Source organism: Rhinatrema bivittatum, unplaced genomic scaffold, assembly GCF_901001135.1.
Source record: "Rhinatrema bivittatum unplaced genomic scaffold, aRhiBiv1.1, whole genome shotgun sequence".
Lineage (NCBI taxonomy): Eukaryota > Metazoa > Chordata > Amphibia > Gymnophiona > Rhinatrematidae > Rhinatrema > Rhinatrema bivittatum.
This window is the reverse complement of record NW_021820532.1, coordinates 313,913-331,691: the sequence shown is the minus strand read 5'-3', so window position 1 is coordinate 331,691 and position 17,779 is coordinate 313,913. Positions and strand designations below refer to the sequence as shown.

General features: G+C 49.5%; 1 protein-coding gene across 3 annotated transcripts in view; it reads left to right on the top strand.

Annotated features, from left to right (window-relative positions):
• LOC115081703 (spectrin beta chain, non-erythrocytic 2-like) overlaps window positions 1-17,779 on the top strand; it is a 150,375-nt gene that overhangs the window by 15,950 nt on the left and 116,646 nt on the right. For 2 of the 3 annotated variants that reach the window (XM_029586123.1, XM_029586125.1), the window contains exon 2: window positions 2,445-5,047. The exons of the other annotated variant lie outside the window; for it this stretch is intronic. In XM_029586123.1, coding sequence (XP_029441983.1) covers window positions 4,631-5,047 — 417 coding nt within the window. In that variant the 5' untranslated portion in view covers window positions 2,445-4,630. The remainder of the gene's footprint in view (window positions 1-2,444; window positions 5,048-17,779) is intronic. 3 annotated transcript variants of the gene reach the window in all.

Here is a 17,779-nt window from a genome sequence, read left to right as displayed (position 1 = left end):
AGAGACTGATACAGACACACACAGGCACGCTCACTCAGAATCACACGGAGAGACTGATACAGACACACACAGGCACGCTCACTCAGAATCACACGGAGAGACTGATACAGACACACACAGGCACGCTCACTCAGAATCACACGGAGAGACTGATACAGACACACACAGGCACGCTCACTCAGATACACACGGAGAGACTGATACAGACACACACAGGCACGCTCACTCAGAATCACACGGAGAGACTGATACAGACACACACAGGCACGCTCACTCAGAATCACACGGAGAGACTGATACAGACACACACAGGCACGCTCACTCAGAATCCCCACCCACGGCGAGAGACTGATACAGACACACACAGGCACGCTCACTCAGAATCACACGGAGAGACTGATACAGACACACACAGGCACGCTCACTCAGAATCACACGGAGAGACTGATACAGACACACACAGGCACGCTCACTCAGAATCACACGGAGAGACTGATACAGACACACACAGGCACGCTCACTCAGAATCACACGGAGAGACTGATACAGACACACACAGGCACGCTCACTCAGAATCACACGGAGAGACTGATACAGACACACACAGGCACGCTCACTCAGAATCACACGGAGAGACTGATACAGACACACACAGGCACGCTCACTCAGAATCACACGGAGAGACTGATACAGACACACACAGGCACGCTCACTCAGAATCACACGGAGAGACTGATACAGACACACACAGGCACGCTCACTCAGATACACACGGAGAGACTGATACAGACACACACAGGCACGCTCACTCAGAATCACACGGAGAGACTGATACAGACACACACAGGCACGCTCACTCAGAATCACACGGAGGAGACTGATACAGACACACACAGGCACGCTCACTCAGAATCACACGGAGAGACTGATACAGACACACACAGGCACGCTCACTCAGAATCACACGGAGAGACTGATACAGACACACACAGGCACGCTCACTCAGAATCACACGGAGAGACTGATACAGACACACACAGACACGCTCACTCAGAATCACACGGAGAGACTGATACAGACACACACAGACACGCTCACTCAGATACACACGGAAGAGAGACTGATACAGACACACACAGGCACGCTCACTCAGAATCACACGGAGAGACTGATACAGACACACACAGGCACGCTCACTCAGAATCACACGGAGAGACTGATACAGACACACACAGGCACGCTCACTCGAATCACACGGAGAGACTGATACAGACACACACAGGCACGCTCACTCAGAATACACACGGAGAGGACTGATACAGACACACACAGGCACGCTCACTCAGAATCACACGGAGAGACTGATACAGACACACACAGACACGCTCACTCAGAATCACACGGAGAGACTGATACAGACACACACAGGCACGCTCACTCAGATACACACGGAGAGACTGATACAGACACACACAGGCACGCTCACTCAGATACACACGGAGAGACTGATACAGACACACACAGGCACGCTCACTCAGAATCACACGAGAGACTGATACAGACACACACAGGCACGCTCACTCAGATACACACGGAGAGACTGATACAGACACACACAGGCACGCTCACTCAGAATCACACGGAGAGACTGATACAGACACACACAGGCACGCTCACTCAGATACACACGGAGAGACTGATACAGACACACACACAGGCACGCTCACTCAGAATCACACGGAGAGACTGATACAGACACACACAGGCACGCTCACTCAGATACACACGGAGAGACTGATACAGACACACACAGACACGCTCACTCAGAATCACACGGAGAGACTGATACAGACACACACAGGCACGCTCACTCAGATACACACGGAGAGACTGATACAGACACACACAGACACGCTCACTCAGAATCACACGGAGAGACTGATACAGACACACACAGGCCACGCTCACTCAGATACACACGGAGAGACTGATACAGACACACACAGGCACGCTCACTCAGATACACACGGAGAGACTGATACAGACACACACAGGCACGCTCACTCAGAATCACACGGAGAGACTGATACAGACACACACAGGCACGCTCACTCAGAATCACACGGAGAGACTGATACAGACACACACAGGCACGCTCACTCAGATACACAATGGAGAAACTGATAGACACTCCAATGTAGGTACGCAAGAACCAGCTGAGACAGGCATGCATAAAGAGACATTCAGACATGCACATATATACAGTTACGCTCTCATACACACTAACACAGTATATGCAGACATCGTCCCTCACAGACAGAGGAGGCGGCGGACACACATGCAGGGACCTGGAGGGAGGCTGCAGTGCCCCCTTCCTCTCAGCCGTGGGATGTGCCGCAGGCCTTCCTGCTCTTTCAATTCTCTCTCTGTGTTTCTCTCCACAGAGCTACGTGAGAGGTCTTTAGACAGGCCGTGGTGGCAGCATGCCTGCCGTCGTCCTCCTGCTGCGCAGTCTCCTCATCCAGCTCCTGGGCAGCAGGATTGCAGTGTCTGGGGTGCAGCTCCTCTCCCGGGGACTGCGCTGGGCAGGTGCCCGCCTCACCCCCCTCCTCCGACAGCTTTGGAGACGAGTGACATCAGAGGAATCTCGCCAAGCAGTGCTCACGTGCCTGCTCTGTATCCTGAACCTGCGCAAGAGGGTGGACGACTGAGCAAGGAGTGGGGGCCACCCACCCCCCAAACCTGCATCACCCCCATCCTGACGACTGAGCGAGAAGTGACACTCAAAACTTGAAACATCTCCCACCCTGACAAGTGAGAGAGGAGCAGCACCCCGAAAACCTGTGTTACCCCCGCCCTGACACGTGAGAGAGGAGCGGCACCCCCAAACCTATGATACCCCCCACCCTGACAAGTGAGAGAGGAGCAGCACCCCGAAACCTGTGTTACCCCCGCCCTGACACGTGAGAGAGGAGCGGCACCCCGAAACCTATGATACCCCCACCCTGACAAGTGAAAGAGGAGCAGCACCCAAAACCTGTGATACCCCCACCCTGACAAGTGAGAGAGGAGCAGCACCCCGAAACCTATGATACCCCCACCCTGACAAGTGAAAGAGGAGCAGCACCCAAAACCTGTGATACCCCCACCCTGACAAGTGAGAGAGGAGCAGCACCCCGAAACCTGTGATACCCCCACCCTGACAAGTGAGAGAGGAGCGGCACCCCGAAACCTGTGATACCCCCACCCTGACAAGTGAGAGAGGAGCGGCACCCCCAAACCTGTGATACCCCCACCCTGACAAGTGAGAGAGGAGCAGCACCCCGAAACCTATGATACCCCCACCCTGACACGTGAGAGAGGAGCAGCACCCCCAAACCTATGATACCCCCCACCCTGACAAGTGAGAAAGGAGCGGCACCCCGAAACCTGTGATACCCCCACCCTGACAAGTGAGAGAGGAGCGGCACCCCGAAACCTGTGATACCCCCACCCTGACAAGTGAGAAAGGAGCGGCACCCCGAAACCTGTGATACCCCCACCCTGACAAGTGAGAGAGGAGCAGCACCCCGAAACCTATGATACCCCCACCCTGACACGTGAGAGAGGAGCAGCACCCCCAAACTTGTGATAACCCCAACCTGACAAGTGAGAGAGGAGCAGCACCCCGAAACCTGTGATACACCCACCCTGACAAGTGAGAGAGCAGCACCCCGAAACCTGTGATACCCCACCCTGACAAGTGAGAGAGGAGCAGCACCCCGAAACTTGTGATAACCCCAACCTGACAAGTGAGAGAGGAGCAGCACCCCCAAACTTGTGATACACCCACCCTGACAAGTGAGAGAGCAGCACCCCGAAACCTGTGATACCCCACCCTGACAAGTGAGAGAGGAGCAGCACCCCCAAACTTGTGATAACCCCAACCTGACAAGTGAGAGAGGAGCAGCACCCCCAAACTTGTGATACCCCCACCCTGACAAGTGAGAGAGGAGCGGCACCCCGAAACCTGTGATACCCCCGCCCTGACAAGTGAGAGAGGAGCGGCACCCCGAAACCTGTGATACCCCCACCCTGACAAGTGAGAGAGGAGCAGCACCCCCAAACTTGTGATACCCCCGCCCTGACAAGTGAGAGAGGAGCGGCACCCCGAAACCTGTGATACCCCCGCCCCTGACAAGTGAGAGAGGAGCGGCACCCCGAAACCTGTGATACCCCCACCCTGACACGTGAGAGAGGAGCAGCACCCCGAAACCCTCCTCCATGCCATACTAAGCACCACACCCTGCCTGAGTGGGGAGCGATATCGTGAAACTTACAATACTCCCAGCCTGGTACCTCAGCAAAATCCTCCTGTTCCCACAGCTCTCCAGCCCCCCAGCACCTCCCTGGACAGTATCTGCTGAAGGGGAGCTGGAGGTGGGGACAACGTGAAAGCACCTTGGGGCCATCCTCCTCACCCTGCTGGCAGCCACTGACGGGAGCCTCTCATCCTCACCTAGGACTGTTCCACTTTACTCTGAGACTGGGCGCAGATCTGCTGCAGGTCCCTGGGGTTCTAGCCGGGCTCACCCCCAGCTTGTGCAGATGGAGCCTGGGATCCCCTGAGCCTGCCGCCGCCTGCACAGTAATGTCGGGGAACGAGGGGAGGAAGGTGCCGCCTCTCATCCTCAGCTCCGAGCCCTCCCCAGCAGCGTGCGGGGACCCTGAGCAGGTCTGCGCCCTTCACCTGAACCTGAGTCGTCGTGCGTCTCTTGGCCTGGCCCAGGCAGCCCCTGCCCCACTGCACGCCCTTCCCGTGGCCAGCCTGGGCCGTGGCAGAGGCCACCCCGTGGAAGAGGCAGGACTCGGCCCGATCTCACCGGCTCGCGCCATCAAGAAGATCACGCTGTCCCGCTGTCACGGGGAGCCTGCGGCCCAGGGAACTCCCTGCCGCTCCCACAGAAACCTGAACAACAATAACAGTCTGAGCGGCGACAGCGCACGGCTGGAGCCGCCGTGTGGCCTTGGCGTGACCTGCGAGAGCAGTCCCAAAGCTCGGGTCAAGGTAAGAGGGCACCGGGGCAATGTCCCATGGAGAATGACTGGAAGCTGAGACGCACTCTCTCCCGTGAAGAGGGGCGCATTCCTGTTACCTGGAAATAATGTGTGGAGGTTTCCTATTAAACCAAAGCTTACATTCAAGCTAACTGTCCCCGTCTACCCCTTCTGATGCTGATTTTAAGTTGTATTATTGACCAGTCCCCAGGTGACTAAGGCAATCCAGCCTGATAAACAACTGTAAAGTACTTTAGTGATTACTACAGGATGATTCATTCTTAGAAGATTCCCTCAAAATCTGCTATAAGCACTAGCATGAAATGCTCACATTACTACAGGGAGTATTACATGTAAGCTTTAAAACCAGAAGCTATTCTGAAACAGGTACAGATCAGGTAACACACAGCCTCATCATAGAACAGGTAATACACACACACACAGTATCACCAAGAACAGGCAACACACACACACACACAGCCTCATGAGAACATGCCATACTGGGTCAGACCAAGGGTCCATTAAGCCCAGCATCCTGTTTCCAACAGAGCCCAAACCAGGTCACAAGAACCTGGCAAGTACCCAAACACTGTGGGGCGGATTTTAAAACGAGCGCGAACAGCCTACTTTTGTTTGCGCTCCAGGCGCAAACAAAAGTACGCTGGATTTTAGTGGATACGCGCGGAGCCGCGCGTATCCACTAAAATCCTGGATCGGCGCGCGCAAGGCTATGAATTTTGTATAGCCGGCGCGCGCCGAGCCGCGCAGCCTACCCCGTTCCCTCCAAGGCCGCTCCGAAATCGGAGCGGCCTCGGAGGGAACTTTCCTTTGCCCTCCCCTCACCTTCCCCTCCCTTCCCCTACCTAACCCACCCGCCCGGCCCTGTCTAAACCCCCCCCTTACCTTTGTCGGGGGATTTACGCCTCCCGGAGGGAGACGTAAATCCCCGCGCGCCAGCGGGCCTGCTGCGCGCCGGGCCGCGACCTGGGGCGGGTACGGAGGGCGTGGCCACGCCCCCGGGCCGTAGCCACGCCCCCGTACCCGCCCCCAAAACGCTGCCGACACGCCCCTGGAACGCCGCGACGACCGGGCCCACCCCCGACACGCCCCCCTCCGAGAACCCCGGGACTTACGCGAGTCCCGGGGCTCTGCGCGCGCCAGGAGGCCTATGTAAAATAGGCTTCCCGGCGCGCAGGGCCCTGCTCGCGTAAATCCGCCCGGTTTTGGGCGGATTTACGCGAGCAGGGCTCTGAAAATCCGCCCCTAAGTCTATTCCATGTAACCATTGCTAATGGCAGTGGCTATTCTCTAAGGGGGCGGATTTTCAGAGCCCTGCTCGCGTAAATCCGCCCAAAACCGGGCGGATTTACGCGAGCAGGGCCCTGCGCGCCGGGAAGCCTATTTTACATAGGCCTCCCGGCGCGCGCAGAGCCCCGGGACTCGCGTAAGTCCCGGGGTTCTCGGAGGGGGGCGTGTCGGGGGCGGGCCCGGTCGTCGCGGCGTTCCGGGGGCGTGTCGGCAGCATTTTGGGGGCGGGTACGGGGGCGTGGCTACGGCCCGGGGGCGTGGCCGCGCCCTCCGTACCCGCCCCCAGGTCGCGGCCCGGCGCGCAGCAGGCCCGCTGGCGCGCGGGGATTTACGTCTCCCTCCGGGAGGCGTAAATCCCCCGACAAAGGTAAGGGGGGGGTGTAGACAGGGCCGGGTGGGTGGGTTAGGTAGGGGAAGGGAGGGTAAGGTGAGGGGAGGGCAAAGGAAAGTTCCCTCCGAGGCCGCTCCGATTTCGGAGCGGCCTTGGAGGGAACGGGGGGAGGCAGCGCGGCTCGGCGCGCGCCGGCTATACAAAATCGATAGCCTTGCGCGCGCCGATCCAGGATTTTAGTGGATACGCGCGGCTCCGCGCGTATCTACTAAAATCCAGCGTACTTTTGCTTGAGTCTGATGCGCAAGCAAAAGTAGGCTGATCGCGCTTCTTTTAAAATCTACCCCTAAGTGAACTTAATAGCAGGTAATGGACTTCTCCTCCAAGAACTTATCCAATCCTTTTTTAAACACAGCTATACTAACTGCACTAACCACATCCTCTGGCAACAAATTCCAGAGTTTAATTGTGCTTTGAGTGAAAAAGAATTTTCTCCGATTAGTTTTAAATGTGCCCCATGCTATCTTCATGGAGTGTCCCCTAGTCTTTCTACTATCCGAAAGAGTAAATAACCGATTCACATCCACCCGTTCTAGACCTCTCATGATTTTAAACACCTCTATCATATCCCCCCTCAGTCGTCTCTTCTCCAAGCTGAAAAGTCCTAACCTCTTTAGTCTTTCCTCGTAGGGAAGTTGTTCCATTCCCCTTATCATTTTGGTAGCCCTTCTCTGTACCTTCTCCATCGCAATTATATCTTTTTTGAGATGCGGCGACCAGAATTGTACACAATATTCAAGGTGCGGTCTCACCATGGAGCGATACAGAGGCATTATGACATTTTCCGTTTTATTCACCATTCCCTTTCTAATAATTCCCAACATTCTGTTTGCTTTTTTGTCTGCCGCAGCACACTGCACCGACGATTTCAATGTGTTATCCACTATGACACCTAGATCTTTTTCTTGGGTTGTAGCACCTAATATGGAACCCAACATTGTGTAACTATAGCATGGGTTATTTTTCCCTATATGCATCACCTTGCACTTATCCACATTAAATTTCATCTGCCATTTGGATGCCCAATTTTCCAGTCTCACAAGGTCTTCCTGCAATTTATCACAATCTGCTTGTGATTTAACTACTCTGAACAGTTTTGTATCATCTGCAAATTTGATTACCTCACTCGTCGTATTTCTTTCCAGATCATTTGTAAATATATTGAAAAGTAAGGGTCCCAGTACAGATCCCTGAGGCACTCCACTGTCCACTCCCTTCCACTGAGAAAATTGTCCATTTAATCCTACTCTCTGTTTCCTGTCTTTTAGCCAGTTTGCAATCCACAAAAGGACATCGCCACCTATCCCATGACTTTTTACTTTTCCTAGAAGCCTCTCATGAGGAACTTTGTCAAACGCCTTCGGAAAATCCAAGTATACTACATCTACCGGTTCACCTTTATCCACATGTTTATTAACTCCTTCAAAAAAGTGAAGCAGATTTGTGAGGCAAGACTTGCCCTGGGTAAAGCCATGCTGACTTTGTGCCATTAAACCATGTCTTTCTATATGTTCTGTGATTTTGATGTTTAGAACACTTTCCACTATTTTTCCTGGCACTGAAGTCAGCCTCAATGCAGAACAGGTAATACACACATACACACACCACAGAGCAGGTAATATATACACAGTCTCACCAAGAACAGTCTCACTGCAGAACTGGTAACACACAGACAGCCTCACCACAGAACAGGTAATACACACATATACACTGTTATGGTTTTGAGGTGTTTGAGTGGATTCTTGGGTACTGTGGAGGATGACCACGCTCACAGGGAGGAGCCCCGTGGGGAGACACAGTACTGAGCTAGACTCAGGATGCACTAAATTGACTTTTATTATACAGCAGATGTAAGCCACCAGAGGTGGCAGTAGTGAGTTGGTCCTGAAGTAGCAGTCCAGGTACCCTTGGCAGAGGGGATCCCTCTCTCCAAGGTGATATAGGGAGGTTCCGATGTAGGTTCCCCCGCATGGCAAAGCTGTAGATGAGACAGATTGAGAATTAGATTACTCACTAGATGGTAGCTGTATTGTTGAAGGTTTCCACTAGGCAGAAGTAGATGGTTCCAGGCACCAAGGCAGGGAGAATAGGCCTCGAGGAGCGAGTACCTGGTCCCAGTAAGGCACCTGAAAGAAAAGGAAGGGCCCCCAAGGAGCGGGTACCCAGGTTAGCAGTTACCTTGAAGGGCAGAGAGAGAGCTTCCAGCAGCAGCACGGAAGTGGCAGAGCAGCATAGACCGGATGAATCCAATCCTTGCTAACTCAACGAGCTAGCAAACAAGCGAAGGCTAAATACCCGGATGTTGTGACGTCACTCAAGAGGAAAGCCCCCGAGGGTCGCGCCACAGCTGGAATAAAGACATGGGTAGTGCGGGTGCATGCACCCTAGGAGACCCTTGGGAGGAACATGGCAGAAGGCAATGCCATAGCCATTCCGGGGACGCCGGAGAGAGCGGCTTGCAGATGCGGCGGTGGCCATCTTCCCAAGGCTAGCAGGGAGAGCAGAGAAAAGGGTGAAGCACAAGGGTCAAAGCCATCTGAGACCAACCGATGCAAGAGTATTCCCCTTCAAAGGGCCCCCTCCAGACCTCCTACCTGGTCTTGGTTTCCAAGGATGCATTCTGTGGAACTGTTGAAGCATCTTTTTATCCATGAAATTTGCCAGAGGTTCCCAAGAGTTATTTTCAGGTCCATAACCCTCCCATGACAGGAGGTATTCCCATACTCTGCCTCTTTTTCTGACATCAAGGATAGCGTCTACCTTGTATTCAATGTCTTCTTCTGCATCAATAGGTGTAGGTTCAGGTGTCTTGATTAATGGTTTAAATAGTGAGACATGGAACGCATTATGAATCTTCAATGCTGGTGGAAGTTTTAGACTGTAAGTAAGAGTACCTAGTTGTCACAGAATGGGGAAGGGTCCGACGAAGCGAGGAGCAAAACGAGCTGAAGGTAGCTTGAGTCAGATGTTTTGTAGACAGCCAGACTTTGTCACCAGGCTGGAATTCTGGAGCCTTGACGTGATGAGCATCATATCCTTTCTTCGCTCTTAGTCCTGCTTTATGAAGCATCTCTTTAGTTTTAGTCCAAAGTTGTTGAATATTTTTGGTAGTAGATTGAGCTGCCGGGGACGATACTGAAAGTGAAAGTGGTAAAAGTGGTGATGGTAGTCATCCGTAGACCACTTCAAATGGTGTTAATCCAGTGGATGTTGCCGGATGAGAGTTGATGGAGAATTCAGCCCAGGGCAACAGTTCAGCCCAATCATTTTGACGTGTGCCAACATAGGCACGAATGAACTGTTTGAGGGTCCTATTCATTCTCTCTGTTTGCCCGTTTGACTGAGGATGGTATGATGAGGTGAAGTCGAGAGAAATATCAAACTTCTTGCACAATGCCTTCCAGAACTTGGTTGTGAATTGAGTTCCTCTGTCAGATGATGTGCTTAGGCATACTGTGTAGGTGAAAGATATGAGCTATGAAAAGTTTAGCAAACTCAATGGCTGAGGGCAAGCCAGGAAGAGCCAAGAAGTGAGCCATCTTTGAGAAATGATCCACTGTTACCCAGATGGTGTTATTTCCTCCCGAAAGTGGTAGGTCTACCACAAAGTCTGTAGCAATGTGAGTCCAGGGCTCATCTGGCACTGGCAGCAGGTGGAGAAGGTCCCAAGGACGCCCGGGCAGTGGTTTCTGTCTGGCACAATTGGAACAAGAAGCAACATAGGAGAATGTGTCTCCTATGTTGCTTCTTGTTGTCCAGCCAGTTTACAGTCTTGAGCCCAAGCTAATAGCTTTTTCCTTTGCTTCTTGGGTACAATGGTCTTACCTGCAGGTAAAGGGTGAGTAGCTAAACAGATAACTCTTTTCGGGTCAATTATATGTTGAGGTTCATCTGGTACATCCTCGGAGAGGAATGAGCGAGACAGGGCATCTGCTTTGATGTTATCTCCAGAGCGGTATTTCACCACAAAGTCAAACTTGTTAAAGAACAGAGACCATCTCGCCTGCCTATGGTTTAGGCGTTGAGCGTGGCGGAGGTACTCCAGATTCTTGTGATCCGTGAAGACTGTGATCGGATGTTATGCACCTTCAAGCCAGGGTCGCCACTCTTCGAATGCCATCTTTATAGCCAGTAATTCTTTATCCCCTATGCCGTAGTTCTTCTCCGCTGGCAAGAAGTGACGGGAGAAAAAAAGAGCATGGGTGTAAAGTATTAGAGTCACCAGACTGGCTTAACACGGCCCCTACAATGAAGGGCCGGTTCGGATCTGGATGTCGGAGGCATGGCTTGCTAGAAAAGGCATTTTTCAATTTCTGGAATGCTGTTATTGCCTCCTTAGACCAATTGGCGACGTTGGTACCTTTCTTGGTCATTGCTGTCAGCGGGACAGTTAGTGAGGAGTAGTTCTTGATGAAAGTTCTGTAATAATTAGTAAATCCCAGAAAACGTCTAAGAGCTTTGAGACCTGTAGGTTGTGTCCATTTCTGAATGCTCTCCAGCTTTTGTGGGTCCATCTGGAAGCTTTGATTGGAAACAATGTACCCTAAGAAAGGCACTGATTCCTTGTGGAACTCACATTTTGACAACTTAGCGTATAAGCGGTTCTCGTGGAGTCTTTGCAACACCCTTTTTGACATCTTCCAGATGAGTGTTCATGTCTTGGGAAAAGATCAAGATGTCATCCAAGTACACAACGATACATTTATAGAATAGATCACGCAGGATGTCATTCATCATGTTTTGGAAGACAGCCGGGGCATTGTACAGGCCAAAAGGCATCACTAAATACTCAATGTGCCCATCCCGGATATTGAAAACTGTCTTCCATTCATCACCAGAGCGAATGTGAACTAGGTTGTAGGTTCCCTTGAGATCAAGCTTGGAGAATATCTTGGCTCCCTGTAGTCTGTCAAATAGCTCTGAGATGAGTGGTAAGGGATAGTGGTCTTTCACAGTGATCTCATTTAGACCTCTGTAGTCAATGCATGGATGCAATGTTCCATCCTTCTTCCCCACAAAGAAGAAGCCTGCGCCAGCAGGAGACTTGGAGGGTCGTATGAAACCTTTCTGCAGATTATCCTGTATGTATTCAGACATAGCCTTGTTTTCTACCACAGAGAGAGGATAAACTCTTCCTCTGGGTGGTTCATTGTTAGGCTTCAAAGTGATGGTGCAATCGTAGGATCTGTGTGGAGGAAGTATGTCTGCAGCTTCTTTGGAAAATACATCTTGAAAAGATGCATAGTGAGGCGGCAACCCAGGTATCAATGGGGTAGTTGACATGCAGGGTATAGGAGAGACCTCCATCAGACATTTACCCTGGCACTCTGGACCCCAACGTGAAAGCTCCAGAATGGCCCAATTGAATTGAGGCATATGCTGCTGCAGCCACGGTAGCCCCAGTACTACAGGGTGCATGGCCTTCTCTAGTACAAAGAAGGAGATAGTTTCTGAGTGAAGAACACCGGCCCGTAAACTCACTGGTTCGGTGAGCTGGGTTACTTCACCCAGTAAAGGCTCCCCATGAATTGAAGATAGGAGTAATGGGAATCCGCAAGTGCTCCACTAATCGTTTCAAAATGAAGTTGCCTCCTGCCCCTGAATCCACTAGGGCAAGAGTCTGGTATTCTAAGGGTTCGCAGATCAAGGATACAGGAAGAGAGAGTGGAGGAGAGGGTGCAGTTAGACCTAAGAAGAGTCCTCCCACAGGACTTAGGTCTGCCAGTTTCCCGGACATATAGGGCATGTTTGTACAGCATGACCAGCTTGACCACCTTACATACATAGGCCCAACCTCTTCCACGTTCTTCTCTCTTTTGACGTCAGGTGACTGCAGCCTAATTGCATTGCTTCTTCTTCACCAGCAACTGGACCCAAGGGAACAGGCCTGGGAGTAGACTTAACTCGAGTCTCACCCTGAAGGACTCTTTTGGGGGGCTTGGCTTCTTGAACCTTGTCACGAAGCCGGCGATCAATCCTGGTTGCCAACTTCACCAGTTCAGCCAAGGTCTCAGGCATCTCACGAGTTGCCAGTTCGTCTTTCAAATGAGAGTTCAGTCCTTCAAAGAAGAGTGTCTTCAGGCATTTAGGGTCCCAATGTAATTCAGACACCAGTGTCTTGAATTCAATGGCGAAGTCTGATAAAGGTTTATTACCTTGCTTCAGGTGAACCAACGAAGATCCTGCAATGGTATGCCGGGCAGGGTCATCTTTCCAAAAATGCAGAGAATATCATAGCTACAATAAAACAGCAATAATCATAATAATCATCATAAGAATTTAAGATTTGCAACAGGTGCAGAACAGAACTAGGACATGCAAAAAAACAATTATATTCAAATTCTGGTGCCAGCTCAATGACAGCAAAACAAACTCCCTCCAATGCCAAACACTTTGGGAAGTAACACAAACCTCTGCAAAAACAACAATGCCCAGGACTCAAACAGCAGCAACCTTATGTACAAAAAGGCAGCAAAGGCAATCATTACACCAAGCCCTAGAACACTAATACACCACCTAGTGGGCAAACAGAACAAACCGAACTGTTACAAATCCCTACAGAGAAACTACACCTTAGCCAAAATACTGCAACCCTGTCACACACGCACAACACAGACAGAGACTACAAATTAGAAACAAACATGCAGACAAAACTGAAATGGAAGGCCTGAGAAACCAGACTCTGAGCTCTGGAATACTGAAGAAAAAGCAAAATACAAATATATAAGAAATGCACAGTCCCAGAGATGGCAGATTCCAATTATTGAAAAGCAAAATAATTTTTTTTTACCTTCGTTGTCTGATCTTATTTTTCTAATCGGTTGGTCCAGTCTCTTTGCTCTCCTTGTCTGTCTTTTCTTTGTTACTTTTTCAGGATCCCTTTTATTCTTTCTGTTTCTTCTCTCTCCTCTTGGGTTCTTTGCTTCCTCCTTCATATACACACACAGACTCTCTTTCACACACACACGTTTTCTCTCATACAGGATGCCACTCTTGCATGCTCTCTCTCACATACACACAGGCTCCCACTCCCACACACAAGTTCACACTCTCATATGTTCTCTCTCACATGCAGGCTTCCACTCCCCATCACAGACACACACACAAGCTCTTACTCTTACATTTTCTCACAAGTTCGCATTCCCACGCAAACACACAGGCTCTCACTTGCCCTCTCTCACATGCAGGCTCACACACATACACCCAGGCTCTCACTCTCACAAGCGGGTTGTCACTCCCATACACAGAGAGGCTCCTACTCTAATGCTCTTCCTCTCCCTCTTCCATACACATACACTCCCTCACATACACACAGGGTATCACTAATACATGCTGTCTCTCTCACAAACACACATACAGTTTCTCCACTCCCATATGTTCTCTCTCATACACATCTCGCAGGCAGGCTCCTAATTCACACTCTCCCCCCCCCCCCCCAGGAAACCTCCCAATCAAATCCCCCCCAGGAGGCTCCTATTCACACAAACACAAAACCCAGGCAGGCTCTCCATTGGGAGCCCATTCTGCTGCTCCTCCTCATGGGCCAGCCACTGCGCTATTCAAAACTCTTGTGGCTAGCACTTATTTTTTTTTATTTTTTTTGTTGATCGAGTGCATTGCAAGATCAGTATAGAGCCCTTGCTAGCCAGAAGTTTTGAATTCTGTAGGGCTGGCACACGTAGTGGAGCAGGCGAACGGGCTCTCTCCTGGCGGGGTTCTCTTCTCGGCTGCTGGTGGGATGGGGTTCACCAGCAGTCTCCCAGGCCTCATTCTCTTCTGGCCACTGATAGGATGGGAGCCACCAGTGGCCTCTTGTCTCCAGTGTGATAGGGTCCCCCAGCAGTCCCCCGGGTTGCTTCCCTTCTTCGGCTGCTGCTGTGCACACCTGGCCGCTCCTGTAACAGGTTCTCTCTTCTTGAGCCACTGGGCAATACTACACTACCCTGTACCACTCAGGGTCACCCTCCCAAGGAGGGGGAATCGAATCTCTGGGGCCGTGAGCTGGGGGGCAGGATGACCTGCAGGGCCAGTATTGGGCCAAGGACACTCCAGAATAAAAAAAACCCCAATGTCCAGTGAGAAGTTGTGCTCCAACATAAAAATGATTTACTGCAGAATCTTCAGCATAAAACATAACGTATTGACATCCCGCAGAAGGGACACCGCCGGGGAATCCGGCTGAGGAAAGATCTGCCCCTATACCGATGGGCACGCTGACCGACCGAAGTGCCGTGGGGCGTGACCCGGCAGGGATCGGAGGGCTTGCGGCCTCTTCAGGAAGCCCAGGAACAGGGACTTCTTTATTGGAGCAGGCAGGAGCTGCTGCAGGAAGGTCCATAATAACTTTGCCAGAAGTGGTAAGACCTTCCTCTTTTACTTTAGAAACGATTTGGGAAACCATTATTGAAATGAGAGCTTCTATCTTGCAACAAATGACCCCGATGAATATTAAAGTTAAACAAAAAATGACTGTGCTAACTCAAGCTACGGTGGATCTGGAAAGCCAAATTTTGTTGAATACGCTACAGATAAGTGAAATCAAAACAACTCAGGTAGCAATGATGAAAGAGAGAAATAACACAGCAAGAAAACTGGAACCTAAGTAAGACCAGAAATTTAAGATCTATAAATTTCCCAAAGAGCTGCTAGAGATTTATTCAAGCAATACCTCTTGGATATATTACAGATAGAGGAGTCTACTCTGCCCTACCTCCCATTACAAGAAGACTAGAGGAACAAACGGAGGGCAGACCCCCAAATGAGCCAGATCAGGCTCAACCTTTGAATATTTCAAATTTGTTGGAGACCTCGGATACAGATTTGGCAACCCCAGTGACACTAATAGTGACATTAGCACTGGAACATGATAAGGAGTGGTTATTCTGCTTAAGCTTACGCCACAGGGATGATATGTTTCTGGGTTGCAAGATAAAGAGTTTATCCAGATGTTTCATGAGAAACACAAAAAAGAAGAAAAGCTTTCCTTCTATTAAGACCTCAAGTTCTGCATATTGGGGGGTATTTTATTTAAAATTTCCCTGTAAGTGTGTTATAAAACACAGTAATAATACATATATTTTCTTTGACCCACCCCAATTAACTCAGTTTTTAGTAAGAAAAACTGTAGCAACATCAGCTGTCTCTAATATTGAAACTGTATGTCCCTCATAGTTATATGATTTGGATCTCCTAAGCTATTCATGGAATAGATTAAGATCATTCTTATGTTTTCTTAGAGTTGTGTATAACCTGCCCTCTTCTTATTGGGGACTTTATAGACAGAAACGTTAATTATTTAATTCTTATTTGGCGGATTTCTTTGTACTGGTGATTTTGAAAAATCTCTGTAATTCTCAGTTCAAGATGGTATTCTTGATGTAAACTTTGCAAACCGTTGTGATGGCGAAACCGAACGACGGTATATAAAGCTCGATAAATAAATAAATAAATGTTTAAAATGCATTGATAAAACAAAACAAATTGACAGTGGTGGTGGTGGTAAAGAAAAGTGACAGCTCAGTTCGTAAAACACAGACATCAGGTCTTGTTCACACACCCCACACTTCTCTTCCCTGAGTAACAGTTACTTCTTCCATTGCTACAATGTATCTTCTAGTGACTCAATCAATCTCTACCCAGGCCTATCCTGGCACTCTCTCCCTTTCCATTGTTAACACAGTTACTCCCACCGTCCTGTTCAGCTCCAGGAGAGACTCCCTCTGATGTACATAAGAAAATGCCATACTGGGTCAGAACAAGGGTCCATCAAGCCCAGCATCCTGTTTCCAACAGTGGCCAATCCAGGCTACAAGTACCTGGCAAGTACCCAAACATTAGATGGATCACAAGCTACTATTCCTTATTGATTATTAGCAGTTTATGGACTTCTCATCTACAAACTTATCCAAACCTTTTTTATATCCAGTTACATTAACTGCTATAACAACATCCTCTGGTAATGAATTCTAGAGTTTAACTATGCCCTGAGTGAAATTTTTTTTCCTCCAATTTGTTTTAAAATGAGCTACTTGCTAACTTCATGGAGTGCCCCCTGGAACTTCTATTATCTGAGAGAGTAAATAACTGATTTACATTAACTTGTTCAAGTCCTTTCATGATTTTGTAGATCTCTGTCATATCCCCCTCAGCCGTCTCTTCTCCAAGCTGAACAGTCCTAACCTCTTCAGCCTTTCCTCATAGGGGAGCTGTTCCATCCCCTTTATCATTTTGGTCGCCCTTCTCTGTACCTTCTCCATCGCAATTATATCTTTTTTGAGATGCGGAGACCAGAATTGTACACAGTATTCAAGGTGTGGTCTCACCATGGAGCGATACAGAGGCATTATGACATTTTCCGTTTTATTCACCATTCCCTTTCTAATAATTCCCAACATTCTGTTTGCTTTTTTGACTGCCGCAGCTCACTGCACCGACGATTTCAATGTGTTATCCACTATGACACCTAGATCTCTTTCTTGGGTTGTAGCACCTAATATGGAACCCAACATTGTGTAATTATAGCATGGGTTATTTTTCCCTATATGCATCACCTTGCACTTATCCACATTCAATTTAATCTGCCATTTGGATGCCCAATCTTCCAGTCTTGCAAGGTCCTCCTGTAATGTATCAGAATCCGTTTGAGATTTAACTGCTCTGAACAATTTTGTATCATCTGCAAATTTGATTACCTCACTTGTCGAATTCCTTTCCAGATCATTTATAAATATATTGAAAAGCACCGGTCCAAGTACAGATCCCTGAGGCACTCCACTGTTTACCCTTCTCCACTGAGAAAATTGATCATTTAATCCTACTCTCTGTTTCTTGTCTTTTAACCAGTTTGTAATCCACGAAAGGACATCACCTCCTATCCCATGACTTTTTAGTTTTCTTAGAAGCCTCTCGAGGGACTTTGTCAAACGCCTTCTGAAAATACTAATACATTACATCTACTGGTAATTAATAAACAAATAAATGGAGAGAAAAAATATAAGAAGAAAAATTAATGGTCCAAAACAATCACAGACAATACAGAAAGTA